The sequence below is a fragment of the Aulonocara stuartgranti genome, assembly GCF_965226115.1.
Source record: "Aulonocara stuartgranti genome assembly, chromosome: 13".
NCBI lineage: Eukaryota > Metazoa > Chordata > Actinopteri > Cichliformes > Cichlidae > Aulonocara > Aulonocara stuartgranti.
In genome coordinates, this window is record NC_138949.1 from 7020589 (window position 1) to 7042255 (window position 21667).

At 40.5% G+C, this 21667-nt stretch overlaps 1 protein-coding gene across 2 annotated transcripts; it reads right to left on the reverse strand.

Annotated features, from left to right (window-relative positions):
- Nucleotides 1–1785: 1785 nt before the first annotated feature.
- papolg (poly(A) polymerase gamma) lies at nt 1786–21666 on the reverse strand (the record flags this gene model as incomplete). Of its 2 annotated transcripts, XM_082557217.1 has the most annotated exons (24): nt 21331–21662; nt 20472–20630; nt 20104–20170; nt 18759–18840; nt 16979–17088; nt 16823–16876; nt 16493–16604; nt 16288–16377; nt 12740–12878; nt 12574–12646; nt 10593–10713; nt 10391–10475; nt 9685–9738; nt 8308–8427; nt 8110–8219; nt 6948–7069; nt 6716–6873; nt 6429–6589; nt 6048–6238; nt 5887–5970; nt 5723–5782; nt 5534–5637; nt 5298–5398; nt 1786–4062 (listed from the first exon to the last, which is right to left on the reverse strand). In XM_082557217.1, exons 1-24 carry the CDS (start codon nt 21345–21347, stop codon nt 3887–3889), a joined length of 2550 nt encoding a protein of 849 aa, XP_082413343.1. In that variant the 5' UTR covers nt 21348–21662. The 2 variants fall into 2 exon arrangements, with proteins under 2 accessions (XP_082413343.1, XP_082413344.1); XM_082557218.1 differs by lacking the exons at nt 1786–4062; nt 5298–5398; nt 5534–5637; ... (10 more) ...; nt 10593–10713; nt 12574–12646 and having other exon boundaries at nt 12736–12878; nt 21331–21666.
- Nucleotide 21667: the final 1 nt, after the last annotated feature.

Consider the following 21667-nt stretch of genomic DNA (forward strand, 5'->3'; position numbering starts at 1 on the left):
ACATATACACACTGTTATACACAGCAGCCGTATATATAACATATACAGCAGATATGAGTACTGAGCGATACCAAGTAAACACAGGAACAGTGCTGTCACTACCAATACTGATACTTTTAACATATAACGGCGGTAGGGGAGAGCAAGTATGTCATGATTTACGAGATGAATTTGCAAAATTCTGAACACATTTGAATGACCACCAAGTCACTGTGATTCTTTACTTTACACAGTAGTTAATACAACAAAACACACAGCTCAGCTTTTCATGTATGTTGTATCTAGGTTGTAAATGCGCTCGTCTCTAAAGCACTTTTTGTTGGCTTCTGCTGTGAACCTGTCCTTTCTGGGCTTAACTAAGCATCTCTGAGATATCCTATATGTTAAAATTTTAAGTTTTAACATATATTTCAACAGAAATAAGTCTATCAGTAAAAATATATTGGTTTAAAGTTAAGTAAATGTGCAAAATTTTATGACTCTGTAACTTACTTTGATGTGGCATAAATGGGAACACAGAAAAAAAAAAAACTTATGAAAATACAGGTAGAAGTCAAAAATTTCTTTATTCCTTCACATTTTCCAAAATCATCCAGTAGGCCAGATTGAATTCTTTACCAGCCGATTCTGGACCCTATGCCATATGTTTGAGGTGTATTTTCTTAATTTCTGGGGGAGGAAAAAAAAAAAAAATCGTATAAAACAATTTAGTGGGTTACATACTGAACTTAGAGGATCAAAGCAAAGTTATTATTGTTGTAGTACCAGTATCAATCCGATACCACTACCAGCATTGGTATTTATACTTTAATCAGCCCAGCTCCAGTGTTTTCTCTGCTGTTTTGTAGTTGATAGTGTAGGCAATTGGCTATTCTTTATTGAATCTGCAGCTCAGAAAAACATCTGGTATTTGTTCATGACTTTTTTAGCTTTAGAGTTGCCAGTATGCAAGTTCTCAGGTTAAGCTGCCGCACTAAGTCACATTTGCAACCTTTATGACAAGCTGAACGCTCTGTGCAAGCATGAAATTCAAATTGATTTTATATTTCTTCTAGATGATTAGAAAAACAGTACATTTGTGAGAAAGTCTTAGTGAGATTCAAGGTTTTTTAAAGATTACAAATATATTATGTTGAGGAATCAAAATGATAATGGGAAACACAAGGTGAAGGATGAGGTCAGCAGCTAACTTGGGTAAAGATGCTATACCTCATTTTAATATAGTAATGTCAGCATTACACTGCTTCTCACTAAGACAGGATCTGCTTTGTTCATTCCCAGATCTATATTTCAGTTCTTGGACTCCGCTAGAGCAGTTTTGCATCTTATACCAGGCTTTGTTATTATAGTTTCATATTTTCTAATTAGTTTTGATTTCATTTTTGACAATCCAGTTCAGTTGTTATATTAGATGTAAAAAAATAATAATAATAACAACAACAATCGTATGGGGTAGTTGCCAGAGGAAAGATTTAGGAAATTGTGTCCCCCCCCCCAATCTAATGATTTTTTTAGTTAACTACTGTAACCTTGGCCCCTTCAGCTCATCTGCTCCCTGACCTGCTTTGGCTTTCTTCCCCATTGCACACAAACAGACTGGATTGTATAGTTACTGGCTCTCATTTATTAATTCTTAGAAGACATTTTTTACTTCAACGATAAACATTTCCAGGAAATCAAACACGGCACATCAGTTATCATCCAATCCCATCGCTCCCATTACGGCGTTGTCATAGGTGTAATTATAAAATTGAGGAAAAAACAAACCAAACCACAGACAGCACATTGTTTTTAGGGGTTTAATAGGTGTACAGTTGTTTAAAGGAAGTGATAAACACATACAAAAATACCCTTTCAATACATTTTTAGAAACAAACATCTAAACGACCTGTTTTGTTAAATGTTTCTGAACAGTAAAACATGAGTTGTCTGAAACAGAGTGGTGCAGATTCAAAAGACCTACCTGCTATGAATGCTATTTAAAAAATAAGAAAAAAATCAAAAAGAAAAAAAAAAAAAATCACATGGTACAAATATGCAAATATAAATAAAGTGATAAGAAAACCCCCAAATAATGAAGAATATGCCTTTTGGAAAAAAAACTGTTCTCTGTACATTTAGTTGGGGAAACTGATGCTAGAAAGCCTATGTCCCAACTGTCAACCTGCTCCAATGAAGAGGGCGCCCCATTAGCATCGCTTTACACTTTACTATGTTTATATTTATATATCCTCTGTACTGAAATCAAATGCAAAGACACCCAGCTTCAAGATGGAGGGTTGGGCAAGGCAAGGCAAGAAAGTAGTTATCTCCCGACCCCTCTCCTCACCACCACCACTGCCACTAGTGGCCCCAGGAGATGCCTTTTAAGAACCTCCACAGGAGGCGCAGAGGGTTAACACCCATATAGAAGGGAATTTTGTCTCTCTCCAACACATAAACACAGCCATCTATGCATGCACGCTCACACACAGTCAACCAGATATGCATGCATACACTCACAACTCTTCAAAAAGCTTCGAACCATCTTTTTTTGTTTTGTTGGGTTTTTTTTTCTTGTCACAAAGCACCACAAACTTCCCAAAAGGACATGAAATGCACTCACAACCGGGACCTGGTTTTTATAAGGATCACACTTCACAAGCAAAACCAGACCACAGTGAACAGGTGGAGGGGTGTGTGTGTGTTTGGGAGGGGGTCAAGCAGTATTTCCAAACATTTTGTTTAGTCCTCCTGATGGACTAGAGCGAAATTACTACGTGTCAGACAATCAGCCAATCACAGACATAGAAAGCACTTCGGGGGAGGGGGGGTGGTGTCTAAACCGTTCAACGCTCACTTTTTTGTGTCGGGACACTTTTCTGACATCTAGGGATTGAACGAACGTGAGCAGAAAAAGTCAGCCTTCTTGTCCAATCAGAGACGGACGGGTGCGACACTGAAGCTCAGACAAATAGAACTATAAGCGTCTGTGGCACTTTGATATGGTTCTGGTGACCGTTCCTGTTGTCATGACAACATTTTCTTGCCCTTACCAGCCCCTGAGAAGCTCTTGTGTTGCCCAAGATCATTTGCGCGCCTACACCTGGAGTCCATGCTGGTCCAATGAGCTGTGGTTTTAGTATCCAGTCACATCCAAGCACACCCTCATTAAACCCTCCCTGCAACCTATGCAGTATCTACTGAAGATATCCAGGGCACTGGACAGTTTGTTTTTGGACAAGCAGTAGAGAAAACAAAGAAAAATTACATTTTTTTTAATATACTTTTTTTCCCCATTTTTAGATAAAACTACAATAGAATGGTCAAAAGTTTTAACGGTGATCTTTTGCTCCTTTTTAAGACAAAAAAAAGTTATGTACATCAACATTTACTGTACAGGTTTCTGTTGAGGACAAAAGAAAATGAAGGAGTAAAAGAAAATCAGCATACACCAGAAATGTGTGTAGCAAGTGCTGATAAATGATCAGGGCCTTTTTTTTTTTCTTTTTTTTTTTTTTAAACTGGAAAAAAGGAGACGATGAAATAGAAGGACAGCATGTTTTCCTCTTGTAATGTGTAGATTTCTAAACACAGAGTTAAGAAGAAGAAAAGAAAAGAACAAAAACCTGCTGCTTTAGTTCTCGTGTCATATCTCCGAGACTGCGGGAGGGGGGTTAAACTCCCCTCTGGCTGTGAGTGTGTGACAGCAATGGCCGAATCCCTTATCCACTGGCAAGACTGTAATCTCCAAGTCTGAGGTGAGGTGTCTGTGCTGCTTCACGCTTCAGACTGACTGACCTGAACGCCGCCGCCTGTCCCTGTGTGAAGTCACGTCCTTGGTGTTTGACTTGACTTAAAGCCCCTCACCTCGGTTATCTGTGTGAATCCAGTCTTTGTTGGCAGTTCAAGCTATATGGATTCTGGCCTTTTCTGTTTCTTTCAGCCTTTTGGCCTGTTCCTCCGACGATGGGGAGTGGGGTCTCTTGGAGGCTGCCCCGTTCAGAGGGTCGACTACTCGACTCACTAGCGTGGGGATGGAGCTGCCGATGGGAGGCACCACATGTTTGGATGTCACATGTTCTACAGAGAGAAAGATTGGGACAGAAATGGTGAGTTTTTCCACTAGCCTTTGTATTGTATCTTAGCTTAGCATGTGCTAACAAACTAATGGAGAAATTATGCAATACATTTGGATCTTCATTAATGGATAAGATTAAAAAAAAAAATCACTTTCTTATATACACACAATACAATCTAATAGATCACAAAGAGTAAAATCTTACTTGACCAACTCAACATCGTAAAGGAAAGCAAAACAAAGCTCTGCTTTTACTTTAAAATGATATGGAAAATGTGGTGTTTAGTGGGGCAAATCAGAAACGCAGCAGGTCGCTAAAGAACACCTGTAGTGAGCAGCACTGCAGATGCACGAGTGTGGTTTGCGATTAGCAGCACTGACGCGTCACCAAAGTCGACAGCTGAGCGGCGCGATGGAAAAAACATCTGAACTAATGTAGTGTGCATCACTCAGAAATGAGTGCAAGATCACCGTTCTGGAGGTCACAATTAATTCTAGGACAGCTGCTGGTAATGTAGGCTGAGGTGATGGTTACCATTTAAAACAAATGCTGTGCTGTAGTGCGGCTTTGGGGTTTGTTACTGCGTTTGCTCCAGCCATTACATGCTGGTTCATAAGTATTTTGTCGAAAAATCTTTAATCCAATGCTACTGCGAGCTGAAAAATAAAAGAATTGGTTGAAGTTGCCTAACCTCATTTTTTTATCTGATTAAAAAGGTTGATCTTTTTAAAGGAGTTGTTCATTTTACTTTAGGGCATGTCTTTGATCCAAGAACCAGGGTTGCTAACCCTGATAACACACATCTGGGTTATTTAGCTCTTTAAAATAAATAAATAAATAAATAAATAAATAAAAGCACAGGAGAATTTGATTACAGAAGCTTGATTAAATGATTTGATGCAATTGATGATATATGACCCTATTAATTCTTTGATATTCCACAGGCAGCAGTATGCCATGAGTGTTTTTCAAACAGGTGTCGGATTGTTCTGCCGACCTGTAAATGACCAGATCGCAGGGTGATTAATCTCTTGTCCTTTTAAAGTAAACAAGAAAGGTAAATATAGTCTCTGATAACTGACAGGACGCAGCAGTGACTTTACTTCAGGTTTATTAAAAAAAATAAAATAAAATCTTATGGACATCGCTGCCGTTTGTTTGTTGCTTGTAATTTATTTGATTTCTAATTAATGATGTGCAGTTTTATGAAAAGAAGCTATTGAAACAAATACTCACTTGAGCCAATCACAGGAATGGACATGCCCTTTTCCTCGCTGGCAGCAGGAGCGTCTGTGGTGAGGGCGTCCTCAAACACGGGCGGCTTGGGAGGTGTGATACTGCACAGACACGTTGAAAAACAAGCAGGACAACACATACAGCACATCAGAATTGCATCAGTGAAAGCAGCACTTTCAACTACTAAATGTGATGGGAGAAAAACTCCATACATACAAATAACTGATGAAACTCACTTGTGGCGGTTGAGGGCCAGTTTAATGGAATTTTTCACAACACGACAGCTGTTACTGGCAGGGAGAGGCGAGGAGGCATCAGGCAGCTCCATGCTGGGAAGTCTCTGAGGGAGGAAGAACAACAGCAGTGTTAGAAATCACCTCAAGTCTTTTAATAAGTGATTTAACAAGTAAAGATAAAGAACTTGCTTGTGTTCTTGAGGTATCGATGGTTGGAATGGGCTTTGCCTTTGATCCAGCAAGAGAAGTCTAACGAAGAGAAAATGTAATTTGTTTTTATTGCTTTACATTACTGAGAAAATCCTTTATTATTAACAGTTAACAGAGGCAGACACAGCAGCAGTAACACCTACAATGCTGGATGCTTCTCCGTGTGTTTGGGGGTCAGACGAGGGTGGATATGGTTCTTTGAAGGCAGCGTCATCATTTGACACCACCTGCAGCAGCAAAACACAACAGTGTCAGCATCTGGTCCATTCTTTTAAATATGTCAATAAGTTGTCCAAATGCTTACGTCTGTGTTTTTTGGCCTCTTGGCCGGGTCCTCTTGTGTGGGCGAGTGCGGTCTCTTGGAAGGAGCTCCGTTGACTGAGTCCTCCAGGCCGTTGGGCTCCTCTTTGGGGCTGCTGGTGGCGGTAGGCTTTGTGCTGCTGGTGATGGAGCTGCTGGCTGGTGGGGAAGGAGGCTTTGCTTTAAGAGGAGGTTCTTCAGGATGAGGAGGTGATGGAGTTGGGAAATCAAAAGAGGACATGTTAGAGACCAACTTAACAAGTGCACAGTAACACTTTCTGCATTTCCTTAATTAAAGTATTGCAGTTTAAATCGACATTTCTGTTAGGAAGCAAAGTAAAACATGCATTATACACAGTCCCTGTGTGATTTTATTTTAACTCACTTGTACCAATAACAGGGATGGACATGCCCTGGTCTTTAGCTGCAGCAGCAACAGGAGCAGGAAGAGGAGCAGCAACAGCAGCAGGAGGAGCAGCAGCAGGAGGAGCAGCTGCAACAGGTGCTGGAGAACCCTCCACAAAAAGCTGCTTAGGAGGACTGACGCTGCAAAATGAAGAGCAGAAAACATGACAACAATTTGAAGACAACTGTATTCATGAGGTAAAAGGGGATTAGGAAAAAAAAGGACAACACTAACAGTAAAAATTACACACAAGTAGTGCATCATACCTGTCGTCTGTGTCAGATGTAGGCTTGGAGGGTTTGCTGGGCGGGGAGTTAAAGGGAGTCCCTGAGTCTGTGTCTCTGGAGCTGTCCAGGTGACTGCTGTCGAGGGAGAGCCGCTTAGAGCTGCCACCATTAGAACTACGGTTCAACTCTGCTATGCTCTGCGGGAGGACAGATTTGTTAAGGAGGAGAACAAACCTAAAAACAAGACAAGCATCGCAGAGCAACATCTTACTCTCTTTTTCTTCTGCACCACTTCAGGAGGCAGGTACTGATGGAGCTGCTTCTTCTTCACATGTGTTGCTTCAATCTTCATCCCATCCTTCAGCATGTTGATGTTGTTGGCTTGTCTGTACACTGATGTGCACAATGTCACGTTAACATTGACAGGACAGACAACCTCTACAGGTGTATATAAATGTTTGTTAAACATATAAAAATCATACAAATAAGCTCCGGTCATTTCTGCCAATTTACTCAGTGAAACACCCGAGATGTATCTGTGGTATGTTTGTGTCCTTTTTTTAATGTTAAAACTCCATTTACACTAAACATAACAACATAACTACAGCAGCAGAAGCACACAACCTACACACCACTATAAACCACAGTAAATGATTGATTGTTAAAGTTGCAAAAACTAGTGTTTTTTAAAAATTTTTTAATAACCATAAAAAACCAAACAAACCCAAAAACATCTCCCCCCACTTTACTTTGCCGTCAGCCCATTTTCAGTGGAGAACTGAACTCATCACCTGCGCTTTTGAAAGCCACCAGATTTGTTTGACTCATACAGAAACTTTACGTTTCAGAGCTGTATGTTACACAGCCGCACGAATGATTCATCACACTGTGTGAATCTGAGTAGTAGGACTCAAAAGCCTAGCTAAAAAAAACAAACAAAAAACAATCTACTTGTGTATTCTGGAAATAAAACGACTGTTTCTGTGTGGATAGGATGGAGAGAGTGTGTGTATGCTCTGTTGGGAAGGACTGCCGTAAGATATGGTGCAGCAGTAAAAACATTTTTTGCCTTCGCTTCGGTACCATTACTCTCTTCAGCTTTTGCAAACTGCGGACATAGAAAAGACTATAAAGACTAAGCACAACACGGACATCTCATAGGATCCCTTTAAAAAAAACCCTCAACAACAAACATCTGAACTAAACCTTTGGAAAAAGGAGCTAAAATGTTTGGAAAGGTATTTTCTGCAGCAGTTCCATTCAGTTCATTTATAAACTCACCTGTTTTCCCTGATATATACACTAAAGTAGAGCACATGTTAATGCTGAAAAAAACAAAACAAGCCATTGTCCTTTTTCCTAGAATGTTCGAAAAGATTTAGCAGCAATTTTTCCTTCAGCTCATTTAAAACGCAGAGTGAGGTTAGACCTACCAGTGTCTGTGAAAGACTGGATGTCATATGTCAAGTCTATGTTCACACTCTCTGCATTCTCCACCTTCTTAAAGATGATCCCAATAAACCACATCGACACAAAATCGTTCCTGTTGGAGAAAAACACAAAAAGAGCACGCTCCCTTAGAATATGTCTCGATGTTCTGGTTGAGCGTCTGTGGATGAAGCTGGACTCACTCGTTCCGGTTCTCTTTAGATCCCGGGAATGACTGGGGGTTTACATGAGCCAGGGTAATGTACTCGTTCCTCTCCAGGTTTCCCACCAGAACACGGATCTTTGACTCCACCAGGCCGATCCTGGGGAAAAAAAACAAACAAAAAAAACAACAACATTAAGACGTGGTCAGGGAGGGTACACCACAAGGCTGTGCTGACAGGCAATGATGTCATCGATCGATGATGGTCACAGTTAAAGGTGATACCTCACCAATCAAGGTGATTTTTATCTATACTTATCTGATGCATGAGAGCCGCATTAAATTCAACCTACAAAGCTGCAGATTCCCGTCAATTCTTCACAGATAACTTATGCTTGCAACACAGCGCGCACACATCTACACTCTGACTCCTGCGTGCTCTGAGGTTGGCGTGTATGTGACGCGGCAACACTGATTCATCAAATAAGAGAAAACAGGAGAATAATTCTGACTGCTCAGCCTCGATTACACTTTCCGCGTCCATGAATCTGGTCTGAACGACGCAAATATGTGCACCCCATGACAGTGGACCCAGGATAACAGTAATGACTGTTATACTACTAATGACAAGTTTGCATGTCAACATACAAACTTTTCTGTGTGTTATAAATGTGACTCTTGCTGCAGCTGCTACGCTTTTTTCCCCTTTGTGTGCATGTATGAGACGTATTGTACGTTATGAATGGTGAACGGCAGCATAATCATAATGGTAGACTTCTCAGGCACCCAGTGGCAATGCAACAGGGGGAAATAGGACGACTACACTATGAAGCAAATCGCCCAGTTACAGTGCACTTGGTACAGTTTTCCAACTGATGTGCAGGACAAACTGTATACGATGGCTGGATATAGTCACTGTAACATCACCCATTAAGTGAAGGCCTGTTTTTGAAGCTTCAAGCTGAGTGTTTTGGCTCTTGCCGCAAATCTCAGAGAAACCTAAGGAAACCGGATGGGGCTCACAATCACAAGTTAGGCCTGCTAAATCCTTGTTTTGGACTTAATCGGACAAAAATGATCATTATACTGTCTTCGATAAGACCTGACACTAGTTGCTGAGACTAAACTCATCAGGAAAGAGTTTACTGAGGTTCTAGATGAAGACCTATACATCTAAACAATTTCACTTTTTGTTTTAAAAAGAACAAAAGTCACACACCGAAGCTACATTCACCTTTTTCATACACACTTTACATAGATGATCCTGTACCATGACTGTAAATACAGATGAAACTAAGCTGGCATGCAAACTGGCAGGCTCAAATGTATCAATTAATATCAAAGACAATGATGGCTGATGGTGATTTACAGATTTAGAGCTCCTGAGCTACTAGAAATCTTGATCTTTGACACTCACCATTCCAAGTGGTTTTCTTCTGTCGATGCACTGGCAGTGAGAACAATGTAATGTCTGCCACAAAAAAAGAAGAAAATAAATAAAGTTAGACAAGTTATGGTCAGAGTTTACCCTGCTTCTCGCCCTGAGACAGCTGGGATAGACTCCACCCCCCCTCGACCCTAAAAAGGATAAGCGGAAGAGAATGGATGGAAGTTATGCAAATAATAAATCCAGAGGTCCTGAAAGACCTCAGGCTTTCACAGAGACTGGTGTTGGTCTGCTGATGCACTACTGTGCAGTCTTAATGATCTTGTACCAATCCTCAATACCACACCGAGGAGCAAAATCCACAGTTTTTGGGCATCGACAGTCCCACCACTGCTCAGGTGACCATTGTAGCTCCAGTAACAGAGCAGCACCAACAGAAAGCCAGCAGAAACTGCGTGTGGGAGGAACATTCATAAACAAAGTGAGTCACCCTAAGTGACCACAGAATGACTCAAATTTGCCCACACCACAGAAACAATAACTTGCTTGGGGGGGGGGGGTAGAGCAAGTTGCACTAGTTTGTTTCAGCTGCATAAAGCATTTGTGTTTTTTTAAATGTGCACCTGGCAAATTCAAAATGTAGAACAAGCAAAAAGCAAAGGGGAGGGGTGTCCCACACAGGTACACTTACATTGCTATCCTCAGGCGGTTTCAAAAGCACAGACAGAGCACTCACTTGTATTTTTGGAAAAAGTTGGGCGGCTCAAACAGTTTGGACCACTCTGCTTTGCCCTGAAGAATCTCATCTGTGACGCTGAGACCTGTTCATGATAGAACGAAGATGGATTTGATGACTCAGCCCTCGTGTACACCCAGTGTAAATTGGAAAACACTGATGAAGTGACTTCGCAGTGCTACGTTGCTGATTCACTCTTTACCGTATTTGAACTCCTCGCTCATGATGGTACGTGTAGACGTGGAGACGTTGTATGTGGAGTTCTGCTGGGGATAGGCAGGTGTGATGATGGGCATCAGGTGATATCTGTCAGCTGGGTTCACCTAGAATTTAAAAAGGTCGATTAATTAAGGAAAGACGCAGCACAGGGGACTCTTGTTGGGTTCTCTGCAGATCAGGGAGCTGTTGCGTCAGTGCACTCCACCCACCGAGCTGAATGAGAAGATCAATTTCACCACAACCCACACCCACACGCACAAAAGCAACATAAAGCTAAAGGTACACACATCCCACCCACCCACACAGTACATCCCAATTCACTCTGCTTGCCTTAAATTTCCCTCATTTGCATTTTTTCCCCTCAGGCAATGTGAGGATGGCGGAATTAAAGAAACTATTTCTAAAAAAACAAAAAATAAATAAATAAATAAAATAAAATGGAAAAAAAAAAAAAGGCTATGAGCCATAACTAATCTTTAACATCAAATGAGAGCTATTCATGTTTGCCAGCATTACAAAACACTTGAAATTTTATGTGCACAATGAGCCTTAACACCAGCTGCATGATAAGCATCACCAAATCTGGATTTAGCCTGTCACAAAAGTGGGACACATTCTTAAGTATCCTGCATATGATTGGTTTTACACTGGATACTTGCTTTTCTGTATTTAAGAGAGAGGGGAGGGCCTACGGCCAAATGCCAACTTACCACCAGGAAATAAACAGTTTGTGCTTTTAACAGTCCACACTGTGATGAATGTCTCAGCGTAAAACAAACATGTGGCATGAATAAAATCTAAATGGTATTTTCAGCCTACAGCTCAGCAGTCGCCAAGTGACTGAACGGAAAGGACACCAATATGCAATTAAAAAGTGTTTATTGCTGAAGGCACACAATAAACATGACACAGTAGTTACAAAGGGCTTGAGTGTTTTCAATTAAGGCAAAAAGCATTTAGTTTGAAAAGAGATTTATAAGCAAAGTTATAAAAACAAACATATGACAGCTGGAAAAGGAAAAGACTGAAAGAGACGAGCTGCTCCTGCTCTGACTGTAAGAGAACAGGCTCAATACCCCCTCTCATCAACTCTGCAGCACCCCCTGGTGTAAGGATGCGATCACCTACAGTCATTTTACATTCAAAAACAATTTGTTTTTTTACATCAAAACGCAAAATTAGGAGGCCACGTTCATTTAAAAGCCACCAAACCACCAAATACTGTTCATTAAAAACCACCTAAACTATCACAGGAACAACAAATGTTCAGACGAAAAGATTTTTTTCAAATCCCGAGAAAGTTTGATTAAATGTTCTTTATTTTTACACAGATCCAAGTCATTTATTAATAGCTTCAATGTCTTCTTCAGTTTAAGTAATTTCCCATGGCTCTGTGAGGTTGACAAGATAGAACAGAGTTACATTTGCAAAAAAAAAAAGTCTCAATATGTCCTGAAATATTCTGTACACACACCATTGCCCCACTCAGCCCTACCACTTATGGTACGGTTACCATATGTATACTAGCGCTAGAAGGTACGAAGGGCTTAGTCTCCAAAATAAATGAGACTCCCATAAAAAAAGATTTCAGCTCTATTCTGTATCTAATGCACTTTCTATTGTAGGGGTGTGTTATCTGACAAGACGTCCATGTGGGAAGTCTTCCTTCCTCCAAACTGCTCTGCTCTGGGAGGCCTCCTCCGAGCAGAGTTAAGAGCACTGGAGCTCATGAGTGGGACCCAATCAATGTCGTGGTCACGTGAGGACATAGGGATGAGGAGACATGAAATAAGAGATGTGAAATGTACCTACACACTAGCTGTCGAGCCAAATTTAAAAAACACACCAACAAACTTATCACATCTCCATCCAGATAGCTTTACCAGTGTCTACACAGCAATACATGTGCAAAACAGAGGGCATAACAATACCATAAGAAGGTAAAACACTGGTGTAATACTCACTCTCGGGTCCCACACAGGCAAATTTAAATTACTATCCTCAGGCTGTTTCAAAAGCACCGGATTCGGCCACTCCCTACAAAAGGAAGGTAATGAATGCAGTAAATAAATATATTTGGGCTGTGAGACGCTGCCAAAAAGCAGAAGACGATAAGTTGCAGAATCTCACCATTTAGAGAAAACCAAGAAGAACTTATGGACAAGTGTGGCAGCAACAGCGTTGGGGTAGAGCTGGCAGGTCCTGGCTACCAACATAGCCCATGACACTCCACCCAGAAAGCCCAGCATGTTGGAGTAGATTCCTCGACCTGCAGCCACAGGAAATGTTACAGGTTATTGAGAAGAGCATCACTAACCACTCTGAGTTATACACTGACATGTGAGAAAAACAGGAGGAGCGCTTTTGTAGTAATAATAATAAAAAATTGGATCTATATAGCGCTTTTCAAGGCACCCAAAGCGCTTTACAATGCCACTATTCATTCACTCTCACATTCACACACTGGTGGAGGCAGCTACAGTTGTAGCCACAGCTAGGGCTGAACGATTATGGAAAATAATCTAATTGCGATTTTTTTGCCCCAATATTGCGATTGCGATGCGATTATTTTTTAAGGTCTTTGTCTTCTGTATTATTAAACAAAGACAAGCAATACATCATATAGTATGGCCAATACTATATTACATTAATTTTAAACTGTTCTTTCCTGGAAGACAGACCTCTGTTATGATGACATGAGGTGATGCATGAATTGATGACTGACATTTTTATTTAACTTCTTCAATCACAACAGTATATTTGAACATACACAATAGTTTATTTTTAGCTTACAAACATCTGAGCATAAAGTGCTGACAAGGAACCCTGGTGTAAACATTAAAATGAAAGTCAGTACAATGTGCAGATTGCAGAAATATACATAAACAAAATCAGTGGCTTTACCACACTCAGTTTTTCGACATCTGTGAACTACTAGACAGTCATTCAATTAAAAAATAATATTAAATAAATAAAACTAATAAATAAAAAATACACACATCTTACTGATCTCTGCAGTCAGTAACATTACACATAAAGTGCAAACATAATAGCAATTGTATAAACACACACACAAACACGCCTTTAAAATTTAAAGGCGTGAAATTGGACGGTCTAGTTCTGATTAGCGTCACCGCTGTCTCGGTGGAGTTTAATAAACTCGGCCGTCTGCTTCTTGCTATCTAAAATATAACCAGACACTGGTGTAAATTCTCGACTGTCTCATACTTCTGTTTAATAAGTTTTCTGTTTGACGTTTAGTCAGCTGTGTGAAAACCAAGGAGGAACCCACCCGGGGGATTAATAAAGTTTTATTTTATCTAATCTAATAACTTTAATCTCAGCCAAACCGATTTACTCACGAACAAACAAAACACTGAAAAAAGCCCAACAATAACATTTTTAGGTTGTCTAAGTGACTTATATATTACGTTTAACCCGAGCAGCGAAACTCCGCGGTGATCTGAAAATGATGTGCCGGGAGTTGTGCCGTTCTCGGCCGCATCAGTAACCCTCGAGCTCCCGGCTAGCTGTCGAGCTGGTGGGTAGCAGACGCCTCTGAAAACGTCGAAGCACTTTTGCAAATATGGGATATCTTGATAAACCGAGCAGATATTTGATGTTTACACAACTACTTTCTCGCCTGAAAATATGTTAAAAGTTTATTTTGTGACCCAGAAAGATTAGTATGAGTAATTTTAAAACTTAGTAGCGGCCGCCATTGCTGGAAACTGGAGTTTGGCTGGGCCGCGCTATGAATTCTGGGATATGGTAGTAATTTGGACAGCCTTCGGCGCGTCGCTGTGACGTAATCGGTCTACAAATGCGGCCTCAGGAGGATGCAGCCCATGAATTTGGACATGTCCAGAGTATAATCGCAGCCTTTGCGGTTAGAAAATTGCACTTGATCATGTCGCGATATTATCGCAAATGCGATATATCGTTCAGCCCTAGCCACAGCTGCCCTGGGCAGACTGACAGAAGCCAGGCTGCCATATCGCGCCATCGGCCCCTCTGGCCTTATGTGATAGTAAACACAAATGTTTACATAAAGGATTTGCAGACATGTGACCGCTTACCACGTGGCATTAACTTATCGGCCATTTCGGACATGTAATAAGCCTGAAACATAGTGAAAAACCTACACCACATATAGATGAGACACACTATAGCAGCTATGAATAAACAAACAAGTGTATATACTCTCTCAGAGGAAGTGAAACACTTTGTGACAAGCATCTTGCTCGTTATGTGGAGAAACTTGGCAGCGAAGAGCTGAAGATGGATGTTAACTTCCCCTCTCCTGGCGTTCTCCCCAACATCACACCACACGATTTATATCAAACATTATATTGAACGAGATAAACATTCAAACTTTTGTCGACTTGTATATCAGTATTTTGTGTCAAGATGGGTAACAAACTCTAGTTACTGGACTGTAGTCACTGGATCAAGTGGACCACGATATTGATATTGGCACCTCTCTGTGCATTATCCCTTACATTATCAATGGGTCAACGTAGCTCATTTCTGATTAACGACAGTCACACTGAGATGAATTGTTGAGGATATCTGTAATTTTCCGTCAGTAAGTGCTGCTGTTATTTCCTGTTTGCTGCCATTTATGGTTGTTCCTGAAACTTTGGATCTTATGTGGGCAGATTCGAACTTAGAACATAAACTCTGGTGATTTGAGAATGTAATCAAAGTTTTGATCAGAGGGAAAGCAGTTAAAAGTCTTTGGACGCTAGAGTCTAATGTTAGCTGGCATGATGTTAGCTTGTGATGTTATATTGTTGTTTAGCCATCTCTTGTCAGCTGTCCAGAAACGGGAGGGTCACATGTCTGATCTGGTACCGTTAACCAATTGCAACAATATAGAGATTAAACTAAGTTTGTTCACATAGGATTACTCATGTTATAACCCTAACTTGGGGCGATCGTTGGCAGTTAGTCTTGTAATCGGAAGGTTGCCGGTTCGAGCCCCGGCTCTGACAGTCTCGGTCGTTGTGTCCTTGGGCAAGACACTTCACCCGTTGCCTACTGGTGGTGGTCAGAGGGCCCGGTGGCGCCAGTGTCCGGCAGCCTCGCCTCTGTCAGTGCGCCCCAGGGTGGCTGTGGCTACAATGTAGCTGCCATCACCAGTGTGTGAATGTGTGTGTGAATGGGTGGATAACTGAATGTAGTGTAAAGCGCTCTGGGCTCCTTAGGGACTAAGTAAAGCGCTATATAAATACAGGCCATTTACCATTTAACTTCAACTCAGGAGTGAAGCTTAAGATGAGGAGGGTGAGAAGCTGAGTGTAGTGGTGAAGAAGGCAGATGAAGATAATAATAATAAAATAAATTTAAAAAAAAACAAAACGAGATAATACATGTAAAAATTTTAAATAGTCAAATATTGTTTCAAACAAACACTGGTGATTTTAAAAATTCAAGTAACTTATATTTGTTACGCCATTATACTGTTTATTTGATGCCTGTATCCAATTTCTATTTAAACTACTTGAGTAATTAGACATGATTGCTAACGCTTATTATGGCCAATATGGCAGCTCTCAAGCGATGTGTGCATGACGCCACGTCCTAAACCTCTATACAGGATACACAACCCAAGTGCAAATAAATACAATAAACGCAAACAACGGCAAACACATAGAAAGTGCAAGCACACATACGTTTTGCCCAGAGTTTGATGGCTCTCAGTGTCAGTCTGAAGTTCTCTTTGTTCGGCACCAGGTACAAAATTTCATCAGTTACTCGACAACCTGTAAGAAAAAAAAAAAGGCAGTGTTACAGTTGTGGAAATTACCATTAGGAAAACTTTGGAGATGTGTCAGTTTTAACTTAAAGCCTCAGATCAGCAGTGACCACTGAGCGCACCATTAAGGCTGCGGATACATCGAATGTCCAAGTTTCTCAAGATGGAGTCTCCCCTCAGGTCCAGGTTGTCTGGAATGGATTGTAAGGCCAATCTGGCAAAAAGCAGGTCAATCTGCTCACACAGAGACATAAAACATTAGAGATAAAAATGTTTGCGTCATGGGATTAACCCTTCATACTTGTTGAAATGGGAAACATGACCAAAGCAACATGGCACAAAGTACCCTGCAGCAAGCATGTTACCAACACAGTAGTGTAATTAGTTTACTTTAATCAGTATGCATGCACTGATGTAATCATGATTATCATTTGGGTGACAATGAAACTCACCTCAATTCCATCAAATTTGAATTTTATCACTGGTACAAAAGCATCCTCAACAGCCTTGAGGGAGTAGAGAACAAACAAGAGGCCTCATCAACAACAAAGGACATCTGAGGACACTGTAGGTCAGTCTGCCCCCCCCGCTGTGTCAACAAGACTTACCCTGAGATCTTTAATCTCTTCATGCTGTTTCAATTTCTCAAAGAAAGACTGGAAAAAGTCTGTTCTTTCTACATGCCGTGGAGCCACACATAAGGCATCAATATCAGCTCCTGTAAGGAGGAGTTACTTTGATCAGTGTCATCTGGATTGATCAGCAGGATAAAGGGTTGATGAATCAAATGATAGTAAAGTTGATTCAGTCAAGATTACATGATAAAACGTTATGGTTTAAAGCACAGACTTAGGAAATACTAAACTAGGTATGTAAACATCCAAAGAAGTTCTGCAACTATTGAGCACAACAGGCCTAATGACTGCTCATGTTTAGTGTAGAAAATGTTATGGGTTTAGAGGAAGTAGCAATGTTCAAGGTGACTAAATTACTGAACATTTACATGAGGGGAAAAAAAAACCTGCCAAGGGGACTAGAAAGGAAGAACACACAGGGAACATTCAAACCTGAGCAGATTTTTAACAAAGGAGTTTAAATATTGACCATGTTGATGAAAATGTTTTGATAAACAGTTGGAATTTTTGAATCACTTAAGAGACAATTTGTGGCCAGCATAACAGAAACTGTCGCATCAGTTTGTCGAACAGCAATGCCCTTCCTCTGTTTATTACACAAATTTCAAATATAAATTGAATTTTAGCACTACAATAATAAAATCCGTTGCTTTCTCAGTCTACTTGATGGTGCTATTGGTTTTTTTCTAGTAAAGTCAGCAGAGGCAACTGTAGGTGTGTGGAAGGAAGTTGGGAAAACATTTTTGTAACACTTTTATAAGAGTGAGACATGAGATTGATGTGACACATGATTTGAAAGTGTCATATGGCAGTAAAATAGAAGAAATCTACAATAGAATTCTACGAAGATCCCAAGATGGAAAAACAAACAAAACCAAAACAAAATCAAAACACACTGTGCACCCTTAGCTTAACAGAACTATCTCCAAATTTGCTCAGGATGGTGGAACTTGGGTACGCGATGCTGCAATGTTTGTGACCATAACAGCTCATTATCTCACACAGGACTGGTAACTGCTGTCTCACATTAAAACACCAATGCATAACAGTAGTTCACACGTGATTGCATTAAGTTGGACTAAACTGTAATACAGATCAGGCTGTCATACGTGACATCGCAGGTTTTTAATGACAGCATGTTTGCACTACATTTTCATTCCGCAGCAACTAAAATTACTGAAATGAAAGACAAAGAACTTCATTTGCAGTTTTGCAATATCTGATTGCTCATTACTAAGAAAAATATTTACAATTACAATAATATATCAATATATAATATATTCTGTCCGAGAAAGCAAAAGGTTGAAATATAAAATACTGCAAAGTTTACATGCTAACCAGGTAACTTTAAAAAATGAGAAGAGTGCAAATCACTATTATACTCTTGTATTTAAATAAAGATTTTACCCTTTTGTCACACTGGCCAGCTGTTTAAAACAATGGCAGACTCAAACCACATTCACACCAGTGTTTGTTTACCCAGTTTTTTGACCCCAAAACTAGCCTTTTCAAAACCACTCAATAGCACAGGAACATGACAATGACAGCGACAGCCTTGTGTTTCAGTGCCGTCAGGGAGAGCTGAGCTTTTCAAAAACAATGTTGCACACCTGCTTGTACAGGGTTCTGCAATAGGTGGTAATAATGCTCAGCTAACACGCTCTTTTTGTGCCAAAAGAACCAGCCAATCATCATACACTACAGGTTTCACGTTGACAAGATGTTAAATTATTAGAGTAACAGATACACATACCTTTTGTGTGCACTCCAAGTCGGTATGAACCAAATGTAAATATCTTGCCCCCAACACAGCTAATAGCTGATGGTGGAAGGTTCTGTAGAGCAGAGATAAGAAACTGAAGTCAGTATGACTTTTAAAAAAACAGAAGAAAGTGTTAGTGTCACTTTAGTGTCTGATTAGACAGTTTAAGATTAAACACTTCATAAAGCACTAAGCCCCATCATCTTCACACAAGACGGGGAATACACTTGGTTGGAAACGTAGAGAGATGCAGACACCAAAGACCATTTGTGCTTTACTGCACAGGTATTTATTATTTTGTAGTGCAGCTGAGTAGTCACAAAAATTGGCAGGCATGTGGATGTCGTCATATGGCTCTGCATATTCGTGGACGAGGAAACTTTAAAGCAAAGATTATACTCTGCTGGTTCAATAGACACCTGTTATTTATTCTTTAAAGGGTGCTTGCGTAGTTGGTGTGTCTGTAGCACAGTGTTTCTGTGGGGTCACAAATAAAGTGCTAAACACGTGGACATCTGCAGTGATACTCATGCATTGTTGATAAAGCTCATTTCAATTGAGCGCTTTCCCCTGTTAATCCAATAATTAATGTCACACAACTATAGAGAGTGGGAAATTCTGTAAAACTGCAAAAATTTTGCCTAACTCAATAAACAGTTAAAAAAAACAAAAAACAAAAACAAGCATTAGACAGTAGAACAGCCCTAGTCTTAAATGGGATTTATGGCCCAGTGGTGGTGGTGCGGTCACTGTCCACTCCAGGCCTGCAGACAGGTTTGTCATCAGCGTAGTGGAGGTAGTGTACAGAGTATGTGGTAGAATTGATCTGTGGGCCACTCTTGCTTGTAAGATTGTTGTTCCTCCAGAAACAGAGAAGATCAAACTTCTGATGCACAAAGAGCTGAAGTGAAACCAAATGTTAAAAAAAAAGAAAAGAAAAAAAGTAGTGCCTACAGTAGCTAGGGTCTGTGTATTTCATGCTGTATTTTTTTTCTTTTTATCTTCGAATTCTTTTTCCACAGTTCACCCGTTCCCAGCGAACTCCACTGTTGCTCCCTTCTCTATTCTGGCCCACTTGTCAACTAATCAAGAGAAGGATGACACATCACCCACTTCCAGCGACAGGCAATCAGGACTTTGGAGGAGTGTGTGGAAGCAAATATGATTTAGGACAGTAGGTTTGGGGTGGGTGAACAACCCCCAAACAGAGATGCGCAAACAGGCAGACAAATTTTTGGGACCGTAAATCTCAGTTCAGCATGACCATAAAATGAACTCTGGGGGTGGAAACTGGTAATAGGGTTAGAAATCATTCAGCTTCCCAAGCAGAACCTACCTTTAACTCACTGATCTCTGCAATCCATTCTTTAACAAAGTTATTCAGCTTCCCAAGAACTGCAAGTCTGAAAAGAAAGACTTTTTAGCTGACACTTCTTTCACAATCCTTCATTTCCACAAATTCATTGAGAGAGTGAAAATGATTTTCACAAGGTCACCTGTCCTAAGAGTTTACATGCCCATGTACATTCACTTAGTTAATGTGCACATCAAATAAAATGCAGACAATAGATATCAGAGAGGCTTAGTTTAAATGCTTATAGCTCTTCAAATCATAGGGTTGTAATCAACATATTCAAAAACTGTATTGTGGTGATTGGTATATTATTAACAAAGAAAGAGGGAGAGAGAACATGCATTCCTCACCTATGGTTGAGTTCTTCTTCATCTTCAAACACTCCAAAAGGTTTCATTGCATCGCAGAGCTTCTTGGTGTAGTGGTGGTCTATTTCTCGTGGGGGCGCGAGGCTAATCGCAGAGGTGATGCCATAGTGTTTCTGAGGCTGCTGCCCACTAGGCATGGTGCTGCGATAAACGTGGTACAACAGATCAAAAAGCAGATACTACACCACCACTTAGCACACTTTTTTTAAGTTTCAAGCTCAGTAAGAACAAGACATGAACCATTCCCCAACGCGTTAACAAGACTTTAATAAACACCAGTCGGGTTTTGCAGTTAGCTTGTTCTGTTGCCGCGAACACTATACTGTGTAAACACTCCACAGACAGCAACCTGATTAAATCACATCTCCCACACACAGCAAGCTTTAAATCCATAGTTGTGTGCAATGTCGAACTTGGAAAGCGAGTTGACCAAGACAGCAAATTTAAAAAGTGCCACTATTCAACCTCTCCTTACAGCGTGCGAGCGTTAGCAGAGATGCTACAAACACGACGGGAAGCTAACAATTTGGCTAATTTAGCAAGTTGGCAAAACGTTAGCCGGATGCTACGGAAGAATTGGTTTAAGTAACGACTCGACAGAAAGACATTTTAAAAGTTGTCATTTTCCCAAATAAAACCAACAAGTGGAAACTATGCGGGTATTTTGACACATTTACTCTGCAGTTTCCCACCAGCGACAAAGCGGGACAGCCAGCAACCGAAGGCTGCAGGCCTTGTTGTGACAGTTTGCTAACGTTAGCCTTTAGCCTATTCTTCAGAATAGTCTTAAACGCGGGCAAAATCATTCATGAGGAAAAAATGTGTCACATGCATAACTTACCTTGACATTTCTTTCATGACACTCTAAAAAGCTTGCGCTGTTTTTCTGCTGCAAATCCGTAAAAAACACAAAGAAAGTCAGCAAGTGGAAATGATAACAGCCTCGACCTGATTACAACAATGGTCACTTTCCAGAAAGCAGTTCAAAGCTTCCCAGTGAACCGGAATTAGTTCTTATGTGTGAACATATCGGTTCGTGTCTCTGAAAGAATATTTATATCTAATTAATCCGCAAAAAGCAAGGACGTTTCGGTTTCTATCAGCTAAACACACGTCCAAATGTTATATGGAATTTTTTGAACCCCAAATTACAAATGTGACGGTGTTTGCTGAGACAA